We start from the raw sequence: 17,413 nt of genomic DNA on the forward strand, positions 1-17,413 counted from the left end.
TGAGTGGAGGCTTGGAGAGGGAGAGCACAACACGCTCTCACTGAAGTTTGTTGTAAGTGAGTTGCTCTGAAGTTTCCTCGGATATGTGTCAATGAGCCTCTCACTGCGTTTTCTCCCCGTTCCCGATTAATTTACTACTTTCTGTGGGAGATTCTCCTTCAGTCTGACAGCTGTGTGAAGTTATCTCAACGTTGACTAACGGTTTGATAGACCAACGTCCGCTGTCAAAGTTTCGTTGACATGGATTTGTTGAACCCAGGACGAACGGACTAAAAGTTAGTGGAATTTTTTCCCAGTCTCTGCCACACACATAGACACAAAAAAGGACTTTACGCCAGCATTACAAGATTTCTGGCGAATCTTGTCATCAATTTCTTATTTAAGAGAAATGCAAAAGTTCACATCCACCAGTCAACAAAGCAACATGCTGCCCCGGGACACTGAACTCCAGCTGCGGTTAGCCGACAACGGGGGAGCCGGCGAGGCGAAGGAGGCGAACGGCGCTGGGAAGCATTTCCTCACCCAGCCGGGGGAAAGCTCTTTTTGCACCAAGCGGAAGATGCTAGTCGGTTTGGATGTATTATGCCTTTGTGTTGGTATGTTTATTTAATTATATTTAAATTATCATGGTCCTAACATTAGGTAGTTGGCAACTCTTGTTACAGACTGACTTAAGGCAAAAAATTGACAGTGTTAAATATCTTTTGAGTTTAAATCACGTTTATGACCACTTTCACCCCTTAAATTAACATGGAGCAAAGAAACAACACGGTTAACGTCCCCTATTCAAACCTCCATTACATTTTATAATTTTAAAATAAGCATAACAAGAAATGGCAACGCTTTAAAAGACCCTCGAAGCCGTAATTCAACAACTCAAAGGTAACTTTCAGCCAAGACATTTCAAGGCCTTGGGTTTAAGATATGTCTGTTTACAACGCTTTAAGAACCCAGTATCAACCTGTATCTTGTGTCAACACCAGCTTAGTTGAGCATATTGACTTTTTTAGAGGTGAGGAGGAGGTGAGGTGAAACTGGCTTTGGGGAAAAAGTGACTTTGGAAGGGTTTGTTCATAAGTCAAAATGAAACCGAACGAAGCTGTTAAAAAATTCCCGAGGTCAAACGGTGGCTGTTTAAAATGGGCGAAAAAAAGTTCAGTTTAGTCCCTCAGTGCACGTGAGGGTAAGGGGGTCAGCTGGCACGGCAGGAGCTGGGAATTCTTCGGTTCCCATGGTAACAGCCCCGAAGTCCTCGAGAGAAGAACGTGGGAATTGGAATAAAAACATGCCCCATGCTTGTGTTCTCGTGCCGAAAATTACCCCTGTTCTCTTTGCCTCCCTCTCTCTCTCTCTCTCTCACTGCAAAACGATTACTGCATGTCAGCCACAAACAAGTTATTGTGCCCAGCTCTAAGTCTGTTATATAATTTCAATAAAAACGCATCAAAGAATTAGCCCACAGTTTGGAATGTGAGGAGCGAGGCAAGGGGTTAGAAGAAGCACAGACAAACACGAGGGAGAGTAACAACCAAGGGGCCAGGAGAGTGTCACTGACACAAACTCATTTAACACTGTAGTCAGAACAGAGATCATAATTACATGCAAATTAATAATGGATTGCTTTTAATTTAATAAGGGATTTAATCCACTCATTGCAGCAGGGGCATCCCAGTTCAATAAACCAGGGGGGGTTCCCAAACTTTTTAATGTGACAGGTCCCTCATTAAACCGGAGACCTCCATTTGATGAGACTATGACAGTTTGTTATTATCTGTCATAGAAGTACCTAGCTGTAGCTACAGTGGGGAGTGAGACCTATGATAACAAAAGTCATTACACACGCTGTAATTGTGCCTAGTATGTAGTTCATGAAGTAAGAATGAAATGAAAAAATTGTTAATTTTGCTTGGGAGCCCATTTGAATCCTCTTACGCAGAGCACCCCAGAGGTATAGGAACTTCAATTTGGGACGCACTGAACTATTTACCAAAGGAAACTACTATCTCAGAAGTTTCTTGTCGTCACTTCACGTGACCACAAAAGGGCAGGGAACACCGGTGTTGTGCTAGTGAACGGTTATCCCGACAGGCCACAAACAGGAGAAAGGTGGAACCCGTCTAGGCAGACAGACAGGTCTGCTGCTTCGTTGGCAGTTAATGTACAGGAACTTGCACAGCAGACAGACAGTGTCAGCCATTTAGCTTTCATTGCTGTTTTATTCTCTTACCCCTGCAGGTATGCTATTAGCAGCTCTCCTCCTCACTTCCCAGCCGCTCTGCTCTTTAGGAAAGTGGCTAGTGGCCCAGCATCAGTCAGGACAATGGAGGAAGTGATCTTTCTCACTTCTCTTCTTCAGGCACTTTTGCCCTCACTGCAAATGAAATTGGCTGCGTTGACCCCTCTTATCCCCCTCCAACTAGATTACAGCACCATGATTGAGCCAGTGAGCCTTCAACTGGATGCAGCTGAGAGGATTTGGAGAGTCGGTGACTTTGTCTTATGACTCAGATAGATGTAGAGTAAAGTAGCTCACCTTGCTACTGGTAGAACCCATTAACAACGGCTTCCTGTCTGTCTGACTCCATTCTGCCCTGTGTGTTACCCTGTTATCCACTATGCCTGGTATCAGCAGACAACTGACCTTGACTCATATGTAGATATTTGATAGCAGTGAATGCCATCACTAATTGGAAATGAACAAGACACTTCTGCTAACTAAACCCCTCATTGCTAACAATAAGGGTTTTTTAGTAACCTAATTTTCCCTGAATGCCATCATCAGATTCCTTAGGCTATTGACCTGTCGTCATAATTCACTCTGTAAAAGGACCCATTCACTACTGTAACTGTGGAATTCCACCCCAAGGCATCTCATCCTAATTATGTTATCAGCAGAAGAGGGATCCTACTCTGTTCTGAGGCTTTGACAGCGTCTGTCTCTCTGTTTCTTGGTATTTACCGCATGTTTAAAGTTGCCACTTGAAGCGAGCATGACATTATGAATGAACTCTAATCTGTTTGTTGAATGCTAAAATATTGATGACTTTCACTGGCTCACACTACCTGCTTTCACTCTGACTCAACACCGGGATTGCCTAACATCCCCTCTGTTCAGTAATAAGCCTGAGTTGTTTATGGGGGTGTTCTGACATGCAGGAATGATGGATGCTTCACAGAGATGGATTGTTCTGGTTCAGCTCAGTGTCAGTATGTTCCATGTTGCCTACAGAATACAAATGTCTCAATCTGTTCAAGTGTTTGTGTATTTGTGTATGTGTGTGTTTCTACTCTGAGAGTGTTAAAGTGTGTTCTTACATTCCTGGCGGTGCTGTAGGGCTTCAACAGGGAGGGATATGAACACAATCTGTGCCCTGTGGCCACTAGCGTCCAGCCACCGAGAGGTCAAAAGGTGACAAGTTTTTGTCATACCTATGAAGCGTGCAGGGACAGGCCTCCCACCCTGTGCTGCTGTTTTCCTCCTGCACAGGTGGTCTTCACTCTGTCGTCGCCCCAATAAAGCCAAGTTATTGACTCCCTTTAGAGTAATTTGAAACCAATTGCAATAGGGGTGCATGATACTGGATTTTTTGCTGATATTTTCTAACTCCTTTGGCTAATTGCTGGTGCTGTTATCAATATATGCACATATTTTTCCCACGTAATTGGAGAGAACATCAAGTCTCTCCTGTAGAGGATAAACATATAACTATGCATGCTCTTATCGTGATGGGCCATAACATGCAACACTCCTCAAAATGTACACTTTCACTGAGAAAACATCTTCAACTGAGGTTATTTACAACACGTCATATTTATTTTTCTATAACATTTGCTTTCAAACAAAACTGTAAGAGTCATCCTACTTAAGCAGGCTTGGATGATGCTCTCCCTGAGATGATCCTGGCAATTGCCACAACCAGGGCAAATTTGACCTATTTCACAGATCAGCCTTTCATATTGGCAGATTTTATTTTAAAGCTGATATCATCCAATAACGATGACCTGCCAGTATTATCATGCATCCCTAGATTGCAATGCTGAGTTGCTTTTGAAAACCTACAATTAGGCTATGTAGCTATGTAGAAGAATATTGTTATTGCCAGTAGACTTAACTTGTTTGCTTAATTTTCATACATGAAGGATAGGCCTTGAATTTGCTTAGGTGAAAATGATTAAAGGCAAACGATTGATTAGGTGCGTCTGTTTATGAATAGCCTACAGAATGTTACAGAATGCATATTTTTCTTTAGTAGCAGTTGTAAAAAACAGACCTAGCTTTCAGATACCTCACCGAATTATAGTAGAGTGAGTTGATCACTCTGGGTTTGTGTGTGTGTGTGTGTGTGTGTGTGTGTGTGTGTGTGTGTGTGTGTGTTTGTCCTAGACGTGAAGCAGCATGCCAGCAGAAGAGGGTTGGTATCTGCCTAAGCGATCAGACAAAGCTCAAGGGGTCCTCTCTTTCCACCTTATCTCTGCTCTCCCCCCTCTCTCTTTCTTCTCTTTTCTTCAGGAAATGCGGTTTTGGGAACAAAGGTGTCTCAGCAATGTGGCGCATGGTGAGGCGTGTGAGTGTGTTTTTATGTCTGTGTCTATGTTTTGGGTGGGTGGCGTGTTTGTGTTAGAAGGTTCTTGTTTCTGTTCAGCTGGCAGAGAAAGCTGTTGAGTGAGACAGCGAAAGGCCGGCATGTCACAACGTGTCAGTGTGCACAGTGCCAGGAATATTAAACTGTGTGTGTGCATGTGTATGTGGGTGTATGTGTGTGTTTATTGGAGGGGGAGCACGAGAAGAAGTGTGGGTGTGTGCATGTCATCACAGCTGCTAGTGTGGGCACACTACTACAGCTGCCATGTGTATGTTGCTTTGTTGACAAATTCGCCCGATCCATTTTGCTTGCCATTTAGGCCCCAATCAAACACAGGCTGAAGTTGCAGAACACGATGGCATTATTCTGAGGCTGACAGATGGAGGGTCATTAAAAACAGCTCAGTCAAATCATTAGTCAATGGAAAAAGTGATTCGACTGACTCTCCCTCGTTAATGTATTAATGCATCTACTTCCTTTTTTGACAGCACTACAGAGGCCCGGGAATCCATTAGTCATACCCTTCCTGAGACTAACTGCATGAGCCCATTTACTGTACATTGCTGTCAATATGTCGCTTTTTGTCCATTAGCGCACCAGAGCCAGCCCAAGACTACGACATGCTCAGGGATGCAGGGGTCAGGGTGGGGGCCTGAGTAAGGGAATGGCCCTAGGGTGGGAGAGTGGAGGAGTGGGGTGTGGAAAAAAGAGGCAGAGGATTCTGGGTGGATTGGGAAGAGGGGGGTGGGGATCTACAGTAGGGGTCAGAGGTCAGGCTTAGGGGTGCCTCAGGGATCTTTTTCACAGCTGTCTGTTCACGTCCCAGTGAGGAAGTAGTACTCAGAAAGAGAGGACAGACCAAACAAGCAGATAGCAGCAAATGCACTTTTAATGAGGCAACTGCAGTTTTCTCCCCAGTGAAAGGCTCCACAAGAACCCATGATGGCCCCATAGGTAGTAGCAGTACTGAGTGAAAAAAGTAGGAATGCACCGATTAGTTGAATAATCAATTAGTTGCTAAATGATAAATTAATCACCAACTATTTTGGCAATCGATTAATTGGTCTGAGTTATTTCTTAGAAAAAAAATTCAAAATTCTGTGATTTCAGCTTCTCATATTTGCTTTTTTTTTTTTTAGTTCTCTGTGACAGTAAACTAAACATCTTTGGGTTGTGGACTGTTGTTTTGAAGATGTCACCTTGGGCTTCATCATTTTCTGACATTTTGTTGACCAAACCACTAATCGATTAATCAAGAAAGTAATCAACAGATTAATCAGTAATGAAAACAATCATTAGTTGCAGCTCTAGAACAGCAGTCTAATCCTCAGTGCTCCTTAGCTTGAATGAACCTGGAGAGGCTATCAATCCATGCGGCGACCTGAAGTGAAATACATCCCTTAGCCTTGCCCTCACATCTGACAGATCTAATGATTCGTCTTCTTCTGTCTCCCCCCCCCCCATGTGGAGTCCCAGACAGCCCCCCCTTGGCGCCATGGCACAGCTCCCTATCCCCTCCACTATTTTATCACTGTGACACATCTCACCTGCCGGAACCTTCCTCTCCTTCATCCTCCCACCCGCTGCTCTGAAGTTGTTCCAACTGCATGTTCCCCACCAAACCAAAACACACTGACTGACAGCCCTGCAGGACTCGACTCTTTCCATACATACGACCACAATCAGACTGCTCCACACTCTCCAAGAGCAACCCCCCCCCCCCCCCCCACCGCCTCCAGTCAGTCTCAGCCACAACCTTGTGCCGTTCTCACATTGCAGACAGCACGTCCTCACCACACAAGCCCTTACCTTCATACCACAAACTACTAGAAAACTCTTTTAAAATTCCTACGCTACATGCCACAGTGACGGCTCCTTCTTTGTTCCTGCTGAATCAGACAGGCAGACAGACAGTCCTCCTCAGGCCTCACCACTCATGCCCTGAGCTCCAGAGCCAAGCTCCAGGAAGCAGGTCAGTGGAGTGTGGAGAGAACAGAAGCAGCTGGGGGAAGCATGTCTCCACTGGCGAGCAACAACAGTAACAGCAGCCGGGGAAGGCCAGAGTGCTCCTGTTGTGTGGGTGGAAGGTGAAGCATCATAGACCCAAAGAATCAGACAGACCTGTGGGCTGGTTAGTCAGTAAAACGTCATCACTTTACTGATGTCATCTAAATGTTTAGGGAAATTTTCCTGCTAATGTACAACCAGTTAAATGGTTGTGTTGTTGCTGTTGTGCGATAAGTCGCGCAGTGGGTATCTAAATAAAGAGCCCCCACTCCCCTGGCTGTGTAGGGTCCAGCTGTGACAGATGCTGGCGATAGTAGATGGTCAGAATAAGATCCCGGACAGTTGTGGCTCCTCAGTCTCTCAGTCCCTCTTTGTTCATCTCTAATGGGTCTGTGTGCTGCCATCAGGGCAGACAAAACAGTGCAGCTAGCTAGAACAATCCAGCCAATTATGGAGAGGGAAAAGGGTGTGTGTTGATATGGGGGGTTGTTGTTCATCCTTGTCTCCCTTCTCTACCACCTGCATCAGCCCACCAAGGAAGAGCAAGGAGAGAAGATGCACTTGCACACACGGACACATACTCTTCATCTAACTTGGTATGTGGCTGTTTGGTGTGCCAATCATAATCACAGCCTTGGTGCGAATGACTTCATCCCCAGTTTAAGTGTTGCCTCTTCAGACAAAGGCTGTCTTTATAGCAGGTGAAACATGAAAGACTTGGCTCTACCTAACTCAAACTCAGTACTGACTAGATGAAGACATAGAACAAGACAACCTTAAGGAGAGGGATTTTTGCATTAAATTATGAATGTGGAAGCCCTACCAGTCCAGCCACTGACTGCTGCTTACAGACATCCCAGGCACACCCTTACACTGTTTCTTATACTTCTGTTAGGGATTATGATGTTTACAGAGTTTCAAATTACAACACTTCTCTATGATTCAGTTCACTGGCTTATTTTTTTATTGCATGGTTGACTTAAAGATAAACGAACAGTTTGAAGTTTAGGTGGGAAACAGGCATATGTCAAGCAGGTTGGTTTGGGGCCCAAGGAAGTTGGACCACCCTGGAGGGTATTGCAGCAAGCTAAGCTACAGCAGTGTCCCAGCCCTGAGCCACAGGCCAGATGGACTGGGGGTGACAGGGCACTAATAGTTTAGCCCTATCACATTGACATACATAACTAGGCAGAGTCAAATATTATTGGCTGTGATGCACCAGATGACCTGTGCTGTGGAGGAGCATAGGAACATCATGCTAATCTGGATGCACAGGCGCTGTTTGTTATGCAGCTGCTGCATCCAGCAGTTTATTTAGGTTTTTGTTAGTTAGCGGCCTGTTTGCCTCAATGCCTATCCTTAGGATTGTTTGGTTTTGTGTGGTTTGATGGCTCCAGGGTGGTTTATTTGGTTGGTTGAGGTTGGTTGGGGTTTTTTTTACGGGGCTGTTGAGGCTTTGTGGTTTGTTTGGTTGTCTGTTAGCTTGTGTGGCATGATTTAGTCGTTTGCATCCAAGTGTGGTTGATGTGTTTGTGTGTGTGTGTGTGTGTGTGTTAGGGGTGTTCTGCTGGTTGAGGCGGGGTCCTGTTTACAGAGTGGGTCCCAGCAGAGCCCAGATCCCTGACCTTCACATTCCAGAACCGCCACTAATCGCCTCCGTCTGCTGTTCTCCACAGAGAAACCCTCTCCACATCTCTCCTTTCTCCATATCTCCACTCCCTGTCACTCGCGTTCGTCAATTCTCTAGCCTCCTTGCCATACACTGAGGCCTACATTTTAGTTTGACACTTTATTGAGCAGAAGACATTAAGCCATATGCCATCGAAGCATGTGAATAAACACCTACCATCTGCCCCCTCGTCTTTGCACTAGGCCCCTATTCACTTTCTCCATAGCTGCCTTTTTTTTATTTCTTCTTTTCGGTCGTTGTTGTTCTCTTCTCACAGTGAGCTCATTTTGGGCTGTGGTCATAGATGTGTAAATTAGAACCAGAAGAGTTTCTCAGAGTGAGGCACATATCCCCTCTGCGCTCATTCCTCCTTTTTCTCCTCTCCTCCCTCCCTCTCTCCTTTCCCCCTTCTTTCTTTCTGTCCCTTTTGACTGTTTGAAAGCATTCCTGCTTTGAGTATCAGGCCCAGTGAACAGCACATTTTGGCCTAGCTGTGCGAGCCCCCCTCCCTTTGGTTCCCCCACCAGGCCTGCTTGGCCTGGCTTTTTTGAGCATGTCTTGGCCAGGTGCAGAGGTTTGCTCACAGCTGCCTGACAGATGATGTGAGGGTCTCTGGAGTGTTTTTGTGTCTTGTTGTGAAAACCATTCAATGCAGCTGTAAAGCATGGAGGTTGATGGTGACAGAGGAGCTTGTGGTTTGTATAGAGATGTGCGGACAACACCTCTAGCGCTAACACATTTTTTGTTTGTCAGGCAGCATTAGGGTATTTGTGATGGATCATAGTGTGAGCTAAATTTGATGGATCGAGGTCTGCATTTGGCTGTCACATTTTGGAACTGAGAAGCTTTGTGAACAGTTTTGCCACGGTAGAGTGGCCTTTGGTTCATGGCCATTAGAGCTCCATCTGTTTATGGACTTAATGGAAAAATGGGAAAACAACACAAGCCATCAATATCGGCAGAGTTGAGGTCATAAAACATGCTGCTGTCTGGCTGAGCACTTGGGCACTTGGTGGTTCCCATTAGACCTCCATTTGTATTGAAATCCACTAGGAGATCTTTTCTCTTACCATAGCTACAGTGGAAGGCATGTTGGTTATGACAGTAATCGAGTATCTGTCGATTAATGCCCTAACATTGCAGCAAAACATTGATTATTGTCAGACAGCCGGCCATTTTGTGGTACCTTCAAGTTTAATGGATAGAGAGGGGCCATCAGTGAAATGCAGTCAAGAGAAGAGGTAATGTGACATATGCAGCCCCTTTTAATGTGTACCAAATAGATGGAATAAAGCCTGATAAAAGTTCTTTCTGGAGTACCCTCACTGAATTGAAATTGATGTGTGGTCATCACTAACCCCTCACCCACTGGCAAAAGGTCATTTTAAAGGGAGTGGTGTACAGCTCATGCTGCTGTAAGTGTCACTGCCAGACAGTAGGACTAACACGAGTCAGCTGCAGAATGATATCAGTACTCGGGTCAAAGGTAATATCCTGTCAGGATGGACCATGAAGCTTGAATAGAGAAACAGTTATATATTAATGTGAGTGCATACTGGCATTCAGGTGTGTTAGTAAGGGTACTATTAGGAAGAGTGTAGGCTTTATCTCTGCAGTCTAGCTGCAGATCCCCACCCAGGTATGATAAACACTGATAAGGGGATTGAGATTAAAGCAGTGTTGGTTCACTCTGTGCAGGTGGCAGGAAGGAATCAGGAAACCCCCAGTTTCCTTGTTCTAACTTAATGAAGAACTCTGCAGCAGTGTATCTGATTCTAAAAGGGCTTTCCTAAAGTATTCGTTCAGTTATCCAGTCCTGTGTCCTTAGTTGAACTGATATAAACTAGTCAGGATGACTCCCTTCAGGCCTAGAGTTTGTGATATTTCTCTCATTTAGACATTTTAGTAATGCAGTAATTCCGCTAGATGCACCTGACACTTGTAAAGTCCTGAGTAATAAGCAATTCCACCAGAACTTTGGATTAGATTATGAATAGATGTCATTATTATAAATTTCTTTAGAGGTTAGTCCTCAAAAAATAGCCTGCACCTATTTGTGAATGTGTGTGTATCACATGAGTTATGTCAGTGTGCAAGAGTACCTCTGATTAAGCTGGCATTAGCTGAAATGAGATACATGTGATGCATGCTGGGAACATGACAGGTGGAGGACGAGTGAGAGATCGGGGTCAGATGAGAGATGTTTCCTATCTCTCGCTCGATTGGCGTCAGCCTCTGCTATCTGCATGCAACGTGTTTCCCTCTCTCTCTCTCTTGCTCCCTCCCTCACTCATCCTGTCCCTTCTCATACCTTCTAAAAAAAAGGGCAGGCTTTTATCTGTGTATTTTGTCTTTCTGTCAGGGCAACATGACTTCCACTAACTGTGGCGGTCACGAGCAGACGCTGTTGACTACAGAATAATTTACACACTCCATTCCAGTTGTCTACGCCCAGCCGTATCTCAGCATTTTAAGCTATGTGTTTGCTGTGCTGATAGCCTCAAAGTTGTGGAGATATGGATATTCATGCCTGATGAGCATGGGTGTGATCTTTGTGGACAGTCCTGTTGTAGTGGCAAACACAGAGAATAGTGTTTAAAATTGCAGCAAACCAGTTGTGGACAAAACTCAAAATTTGGTTGCAAAGGTCAGGCATTCATGTCCTCTCACCCTTTCACTTACCCCTTGTTGATTTAGTGTGCCTAAAAAGACATGGTTGTATGTGTCACTGTAGTTGTATGTTGATGTGTAAGTGTGTGAGTGTGTGAGAGTGAGAGTGTGTGCGTGTATGTTTGTGTGTCTGCATTCATATAGAAGTGCGTGCACGAGCATGTGTGCATGACTCTGTGTGTGTATTTGTGCATATTGTACATGGTGGCTTGTTTGAGAGTGTGTGTCCTCAACGCTACTTAGTCACGTAGTCTAAGAGATTCCCTGGCACGACCAGTGTTTGTGCCTGGGTCTGTTCCAGCCAACCAGCAGGCCTGGGATGACAGAGAGGCAGAAAGGTTAATGATTAGTCCCAAGTTCTCTCTGCATTCCATGGGGTGAGAAGGGATATGGGATGTGGAATCAAGGACAGGGAAATGCAGTTGGTTTGGCAGAGTTTTACAGAGCTGTGGGGACGTCTATTAGTTACATGTACAACCTGCAATAAAATCTGTGAGGCCCAGCCCTCAGCCCTTGGGATGATAACACACCATCTCCCTTTTTGTCATCGTTAAAAATTGCGCAATTTTTACCCGCTGAACTTTCACCGTCAGGCTGTGAGGTTTGTTTACTTGAGTGTGCCAGACCTTGACCCCTCCTACGCCTGCAATGGGATTCTTTTAATTGGTGACCAACTGGGAAACGATGGTGAAATATAAGTAGGACAACTGGTAATGCTAGGCTAGATAGACTTAACTAAAGGTCATTGCATTTCAGTGGAACACTGCTGCATTGTTATCCGTTGTTCTTCCTACACAGGCTTTATTGTCTCACTGTAAGACCTGCATTTGACACACTGTAATTTTCTACATACTACACTTTCTAAATTTCATCTCTGTCCTTTCCCCTTCATCATGTATGCAATATTCTGCACTGTCATGCCCCTCTCCTCTGTCTGTCTGTCTGTCGCTCTGTCTTCTCCCCTCCTCCCTGCCTCTCTTCAGTGGAGGCAGCTATGTGGGGAATGCTAGATCCCTGGAGAATCTGGAAATCCTGTCAGCAAATGACTGACACTGCCCCCCTCCTTGTGCTCCATTGGTACTGCTCTCATAGCATTCTCACATGAAGCAGGAGAAGGGCACCTTTGTGCTGGCCCACTGTACCATTTCTCTCCGTCTCTCTCTCTCTCGCTCTCTCGCTCTCTCTCTCTCTCTCTCTCTCTCTATCTCTCTCTCGCTCTCTCTCTCTCACTCTCACTTTGATCATACACACCACAAGCTCGCAGACATTCATCAAACCATCTTTTGTTTCAGTCTGGCTCATCTCCCCTCCCCTTCTCTGTCCCATCTCATCAGCCTCCATCCCATTCTTTGCGTGCGAGTTGAAGGCAGTGACTCCGTACAAACGGGGGATTTTCTGTGGAGACTCCAGCATCACCTACCCCTACCTGGAGAGAGAGGCCATCCCTGACAGCCTGCTCATTGCTGGGGGCATTATCATCACTGGCCTTACGGTGAGACATTAACATTTATTAATGACATGTTCAAGTATGGTGTCATGGCAGTCTCAGGCCAATAAATGCTCACAAAAGCAGACTTTTTTTAAATTATTATTTTGTAGATTTTTAACTTATGACAAAATTTCTTTTAATTTGAAGTTTACAGCAAAAACACACATACTTTCACTGCTTCAGGTAGGAGTGATCACTAATGCTAGCCTGTCTCTCCTGTTCTGTTTTCTCTCTCAGATTGCGCTGGGCGAATGTTACAGGGTGCGTTTCCGGGGTGTTCACTCACGGGCTTTTGTACGCAACCGCTATGTATCATGCCTGTACAAGGAGCTGGGCAGCTTTTTGTTTGGCTGTTGCGTGGGTCAATCACTCACCAATATGGCCAAGCTAAGTGTGGGCCGCCTGCGACCCAACTTCCTGTCTGTCTGTAATATCACGTATGTGTCCATCAACTGCACCCCGGGCAGCTACGTGTTCCCGGTCAAATGCAAGCAGTCCAACCTCAAGTTGGTGGAGGAGGCAAGGTCAGTGGTGTGTGTGTGTGTGTGTGTGTGTGTGTGTGTGTGTGTTTATGCATATTTGTGTCCAAAAATTGTTTAATTTGATGATAGGTGGTGAGGTTTATAGTTTATTAATTCATTCATTCATTTATTAATATGTAACCTTCAGCATAATTTTCCAATCTTCTCTTTTAGGAAGTCCTTTTTTTCAGGCCATGCTTCATTTGCAATGTACACCATGCTGTATCTAGCTGTAAGTAACCTCTACACACACAACACACACACATACACACCAATACATCTGGAATGTGATGTTCACATTCACCTTAGTTTGTTGTGCTTGTTTTGAAATCATCGGGTCATGTGTTTAGAAGGTTTAAGGAAATGGGAAAATTACAGCTCTTATTTTCACTGAAGTTATTGGAGACAATGCCAAGTATTCCATCTCAAGAGGCCAAGAATTTTTTGTACCAAGATAAACGCATTCAGTTCGCATGTACAAACAGACACCAGGACGTGCCGTTATATACACACATGCTAATTGTGAGAGAGGAAGTCTTTGAGAGAAGCAGCGCTCAAAAAGCACCCTGCTTCAAACTGAAAGAGTTAAGGAGGAAGGGGATGGGAGAGAGTAAAGAATGAGGGAGAATGTTTTCCAAGGGGAACATGAATAGATGAAGACAGAAGAGGCCTTGTTGTGGGCTTCATTAGGGGAGGGGGATGGAGGGTTGAATCCGCCTGCTGAGAGATCGACAGGCTTCTTTCAGTAAAAGACACCCTCTCAACCTCCCACTCCACCCCAGCCTCCCTCATCTGTTCATCGTTCCATTTCTCCTTTTCTCTCATACTGCAATTCCCAGTAGTCATGTGCGCATTGTGAAGAAGAAACAACAGTTACAGAGAGACAATAGCACATCATCATCCATAATATGTCCACATTCCTTGTGTGTTCTTTCTCATTAATCCTTAAATTATAGCCTTAAAGTGGCCATAATGTTTTATTGTACTCAGCCAAAATGAGTGAAATGAACTGAGGCAGATGTTGCTGTTGGAATTTCAAAAGAGAAGAGAAAAGCCATTGAAAATCACTGCCTGCCCTTTTCATTTGAACTCCGCTCTATAGAGGTCCAAATGAAAGGCAACTCCTCTCTGACCAGAAAGACAAAGATGAGGATGAGTAAAAAGGGGCAATAAAAGAGTGAAGTCCTGAAGGGAGGATGAGTGGCCTGAGAAAAACAAGGGCCTCAATTTCTGTTTCTTCCATTATCACACCAAAATACACACACACACACACACACACACACACACAATATACGGAGACAGGAATACACAGACTCCTGTGTAAGGTTGCCTATAGCTAGTGTTTCAGCAGACTGTATCCAGCCCTGAGAGAATGTGTCTAACCTGTCACTACATGCCATCCGGACCTTGGCCAGCTGCTAGTGTTTCAGCCAGGAAGAGTGACACCTGCTCTCAGCCAGGAGAGCAGAGGGAGAGAGGGAGCAGCCGAGGGTCGGCCTCACCACAGGAATGCAGGCCACGTGTTTGCCAGTGGTCGACGGGCCCAGACAGACCTCCATTCACCTCATAAACTTAGCTGTGCATCTCCCCCACGCTAGCCCCGTGACCCCTTTTTCACAGACAAATACATCCAGTTTTGTGCTGTAGCACTTATGCAGGAGAAATAGATGAGCGTTAAGATAGTGCGTAGTGACATATACCAAACCTCCTCTTCCCTTGAGGTTGGAGAACATGTGGGTGTGCATATTTTACTTTAAGTGCAATCAGTCTAGCTTTATATCTGTGGGACAAGCATACACACTTTGTGTATTTATAAACCCAATGTAACAGTAACACTATAAAAATCTTTCTCCGCCAGTTCTATCTGCAAGCCCGGTTGTCGTGGCGAGGAGCTCGGCTGTTGCGCCCACTGCTGCAGTTCCTGCTAGTAATGATCGCCATCTACACTGGCCTAAGCCGCATCTCAGACTACCGCCACCACCCCACTGATGTCCTCACTGGCTTCATCCAAGGAGGCCTCACTGCATACTGGGTGGTACGTTGAAAATCAGAGCTTCCTAATTGTCAAAATAGTTTCTGAAGAATGGTTATCTCTGTCTTCATTTGTTTCTGTCTGGTCTGACTGGGTTAGCTTAAACAAAAGGTCCTTACCCTCATCCCCTGACTCTGATCTTGCTCACTGTTTATAAATAGTATTTGACTGACAGAGCATGTGGTCTGTGTATATTTCCTGACATGTTTTGAATCTGTGCCTGTAGGCCTTCTACATTTCCTCCATGTTTAAGCCCTGCGCCCGTCCAGACCTGTCTCCCACCAGCATGTCCCTGGAGAGTCCCCTGTCCAGCCAGCAGACTGTCTGTTAGCAGTCATATTCCACCATCCACGAATCAGAAGACAAGAGAGGATGGACTGCAGTAAGACAGAGTGAGGCAGTCAGCGCGTGTGAGCAGCAGATAGAGAGAGGGAGACAGAGTGACCCCCTCATTTTTGAGAAAGGGAACCGTTCTAAGAGGAGGAGGGTGGAGGATGCAGTGGTTCGGCAATAAAAGTTGGTAGAGTACAATCTAACACTTGCATGCTCTTTGGGGCATACTGATGCACATACATACAGTCCTATGCTTTTCTCATTAGCGCACACACACAATCATCTAACATGCTCACACACTCACAAATGTGAAATACAAGAGGCACACATGACTGTAAATCAATCCCGTCCAGTGAGAAGAGCTGCACAGTGATATTACAAGATATTTTTATATATAAAAAAAGATATACAAATGTTTGTATTTTTTTCCAGTGGATTTTTAGAAGCTGCTAACGTTGTTGATAATCCCCAGTTTTGAGTTGAACATTCCTCTGTGATGGAGGCCTATGGTCAGTGCATTATGTTAGCTTTCAAAGCAAAACTGTTTTTTTTCTCAGTCCCAGAGAGAGAGAGAGGAGAGAGCACCAGCCTCCTTCTCATTCATCCTCTGTTCAGCGTGGAAACCGACACCTGTGAACTATAATGTTATCAGACCTCAAATGTAAAGCCAGCTCTGTGCCTGGCAGCAGAACTGACAGTGATAAGGAGCAAGCACTGGCTTCATGCTCTCTCCATCCTTACCCTCGGTGGCCTAATGTCCCACTGCTCTAAACAGAGTGCCCTGCCTATCGCATCACCATAACTGAACTAGAACGTGTCAATGGGCAAAGAACACAAAAAACATATTTGTATTGTAGTACAATGTTATCATTCTTTCTTGAATAATTTAAGAGGTGATGGTGAGGTGAATCTATTTGTTCAGATTATGCCCATTCGCCTCTCTGCTCCTTAACCACTTTGACTGAACTTTAACGTTTGATTTTTGCCCCTGAACTCCAATCTCTGAGCTGCACCTTGAATTATGCCACTCTAACAGGAGAGCCAAAGTGGCAGTGGCCCCAGTGGCCCTCCTGTGCATTTTTATTAATAGCACTTGAACGTACATAATGAAACCTTATAATTGTAATCAATATTATATATTTTACCTAAAATTTGAATAATCAGTGTTTATTTCTTCTTTATGTCAGACAACTCATACAGTATATTTGTTTTTTTTTTGTTTGTTTGTTTTTCTCCAAATGATAATTATTCAAATTTAATGTAAATAGCTATGTCATTTTATAAACCACACAGGATTTCAAAAGTATTAGTGCCATTTTTGGTCAGTTTTTACATGTTTATGTAAGTGTTTATATTTACGTATATGTTGATCAGGTACGGAGAGTTGCTATTCTATCTATTGTTGTAACTACTAGACTGAGCCACAGATATTATCAGAAAGCTATATTTTTGTTTCCAGTTATTGTTGTTTGTTTTGTCTTCTCTGTGAATGCCAGAAAGGCGGAAATAACCACTGTACTCAAAAAAAAAAAAAAAAAAAAAAAAAAAAAAACGACAACCAAACCAATAAAATGAATGTTGAATGTTTTTAACTTCTTATGTCCACTGTTATCCCTTCGGTCTGCAAATTGAATTGTGTTACACCACAGTCTCTGCCATGCCTACAAGAAACACACATATTTAGTCTCAGTGTCACAATATTTATGTCATCTCAAAAGTCTAGCTGCTCACCAGGGAGTTAGAAAAGTAAGCCATTTATAAGTAAGACAGTAGTAAGCCATTAATTGCTTCACACAGGAGACCAGGCGCTGTGATCAAGTTAGGAAATGTGAGTTTAAATGTAAACACAAATGATAAGTGATTTAACCTCTTGTTTTTAGAGGCTTTCACCCCAGTACTCCTGTAGTTTCTTTCACCACGACAGCTCTCTCTCCCCTTGTTCTCTTTCAGTACTTTTGGAGTGCAGTGGAGCATGATGGGCTGTTTTAGGGGGTCATGCTACCATGGTGATGCATAGCCAGATACAGGCTGGGGAGTTGGAGGCATTTTCTTTCATTTCTTTATTCTCTCTCACTCCCCGATGCACTTTCAAGCTAAGTGAGGTGAATA

The 17,413-nt window shown here is 44.4% G+C and overlaps 1 protein-coding gene across 1 annotated transcript; it reads left to right on the top strand.

The window, feature by feature from the left end:
- The first annotated feature begins 17 nt into the window (after window positions 1-17).
- Window positions 18-16,856, top strand: ppap2d (phosphatidic acid phosphatase type 2D). The gene is made up of 6 exons (XM_030058593.1): window positions 18-596; window positions 12,264-12,421; window positions 12,656-12,942; window positions 13,114-13,171; window positions 14,798-14,974; window positions 15,198-16,856. The coding sequence occupies exons 1-6, from the start codon at window positions 389-391 to the stop codon at window positions 15,300-15,302; spliced, it is 993 nt and encodes a 330-aa protein (XP_029914453.1). The 5' UTR covers window positions 18-388; the 3' UTR covers window positions 15,303-16,856.
- Window positions 16,857-17,413: the final 557 nt, after the last annotated feature.

This window comes from Myripristis murdjan, chromosome 8, assembly GCF_902150065.1.
Source record: "Myripristis murdjan chromosome 8, fMyrMur1.1, whole genome shotgun sequence".
NCBI lineage: Eukaryota > Metazoa > Chordata > Actinopteri > Holocentriformes > Holocentridae > Myripristis > Myripristis murdjan.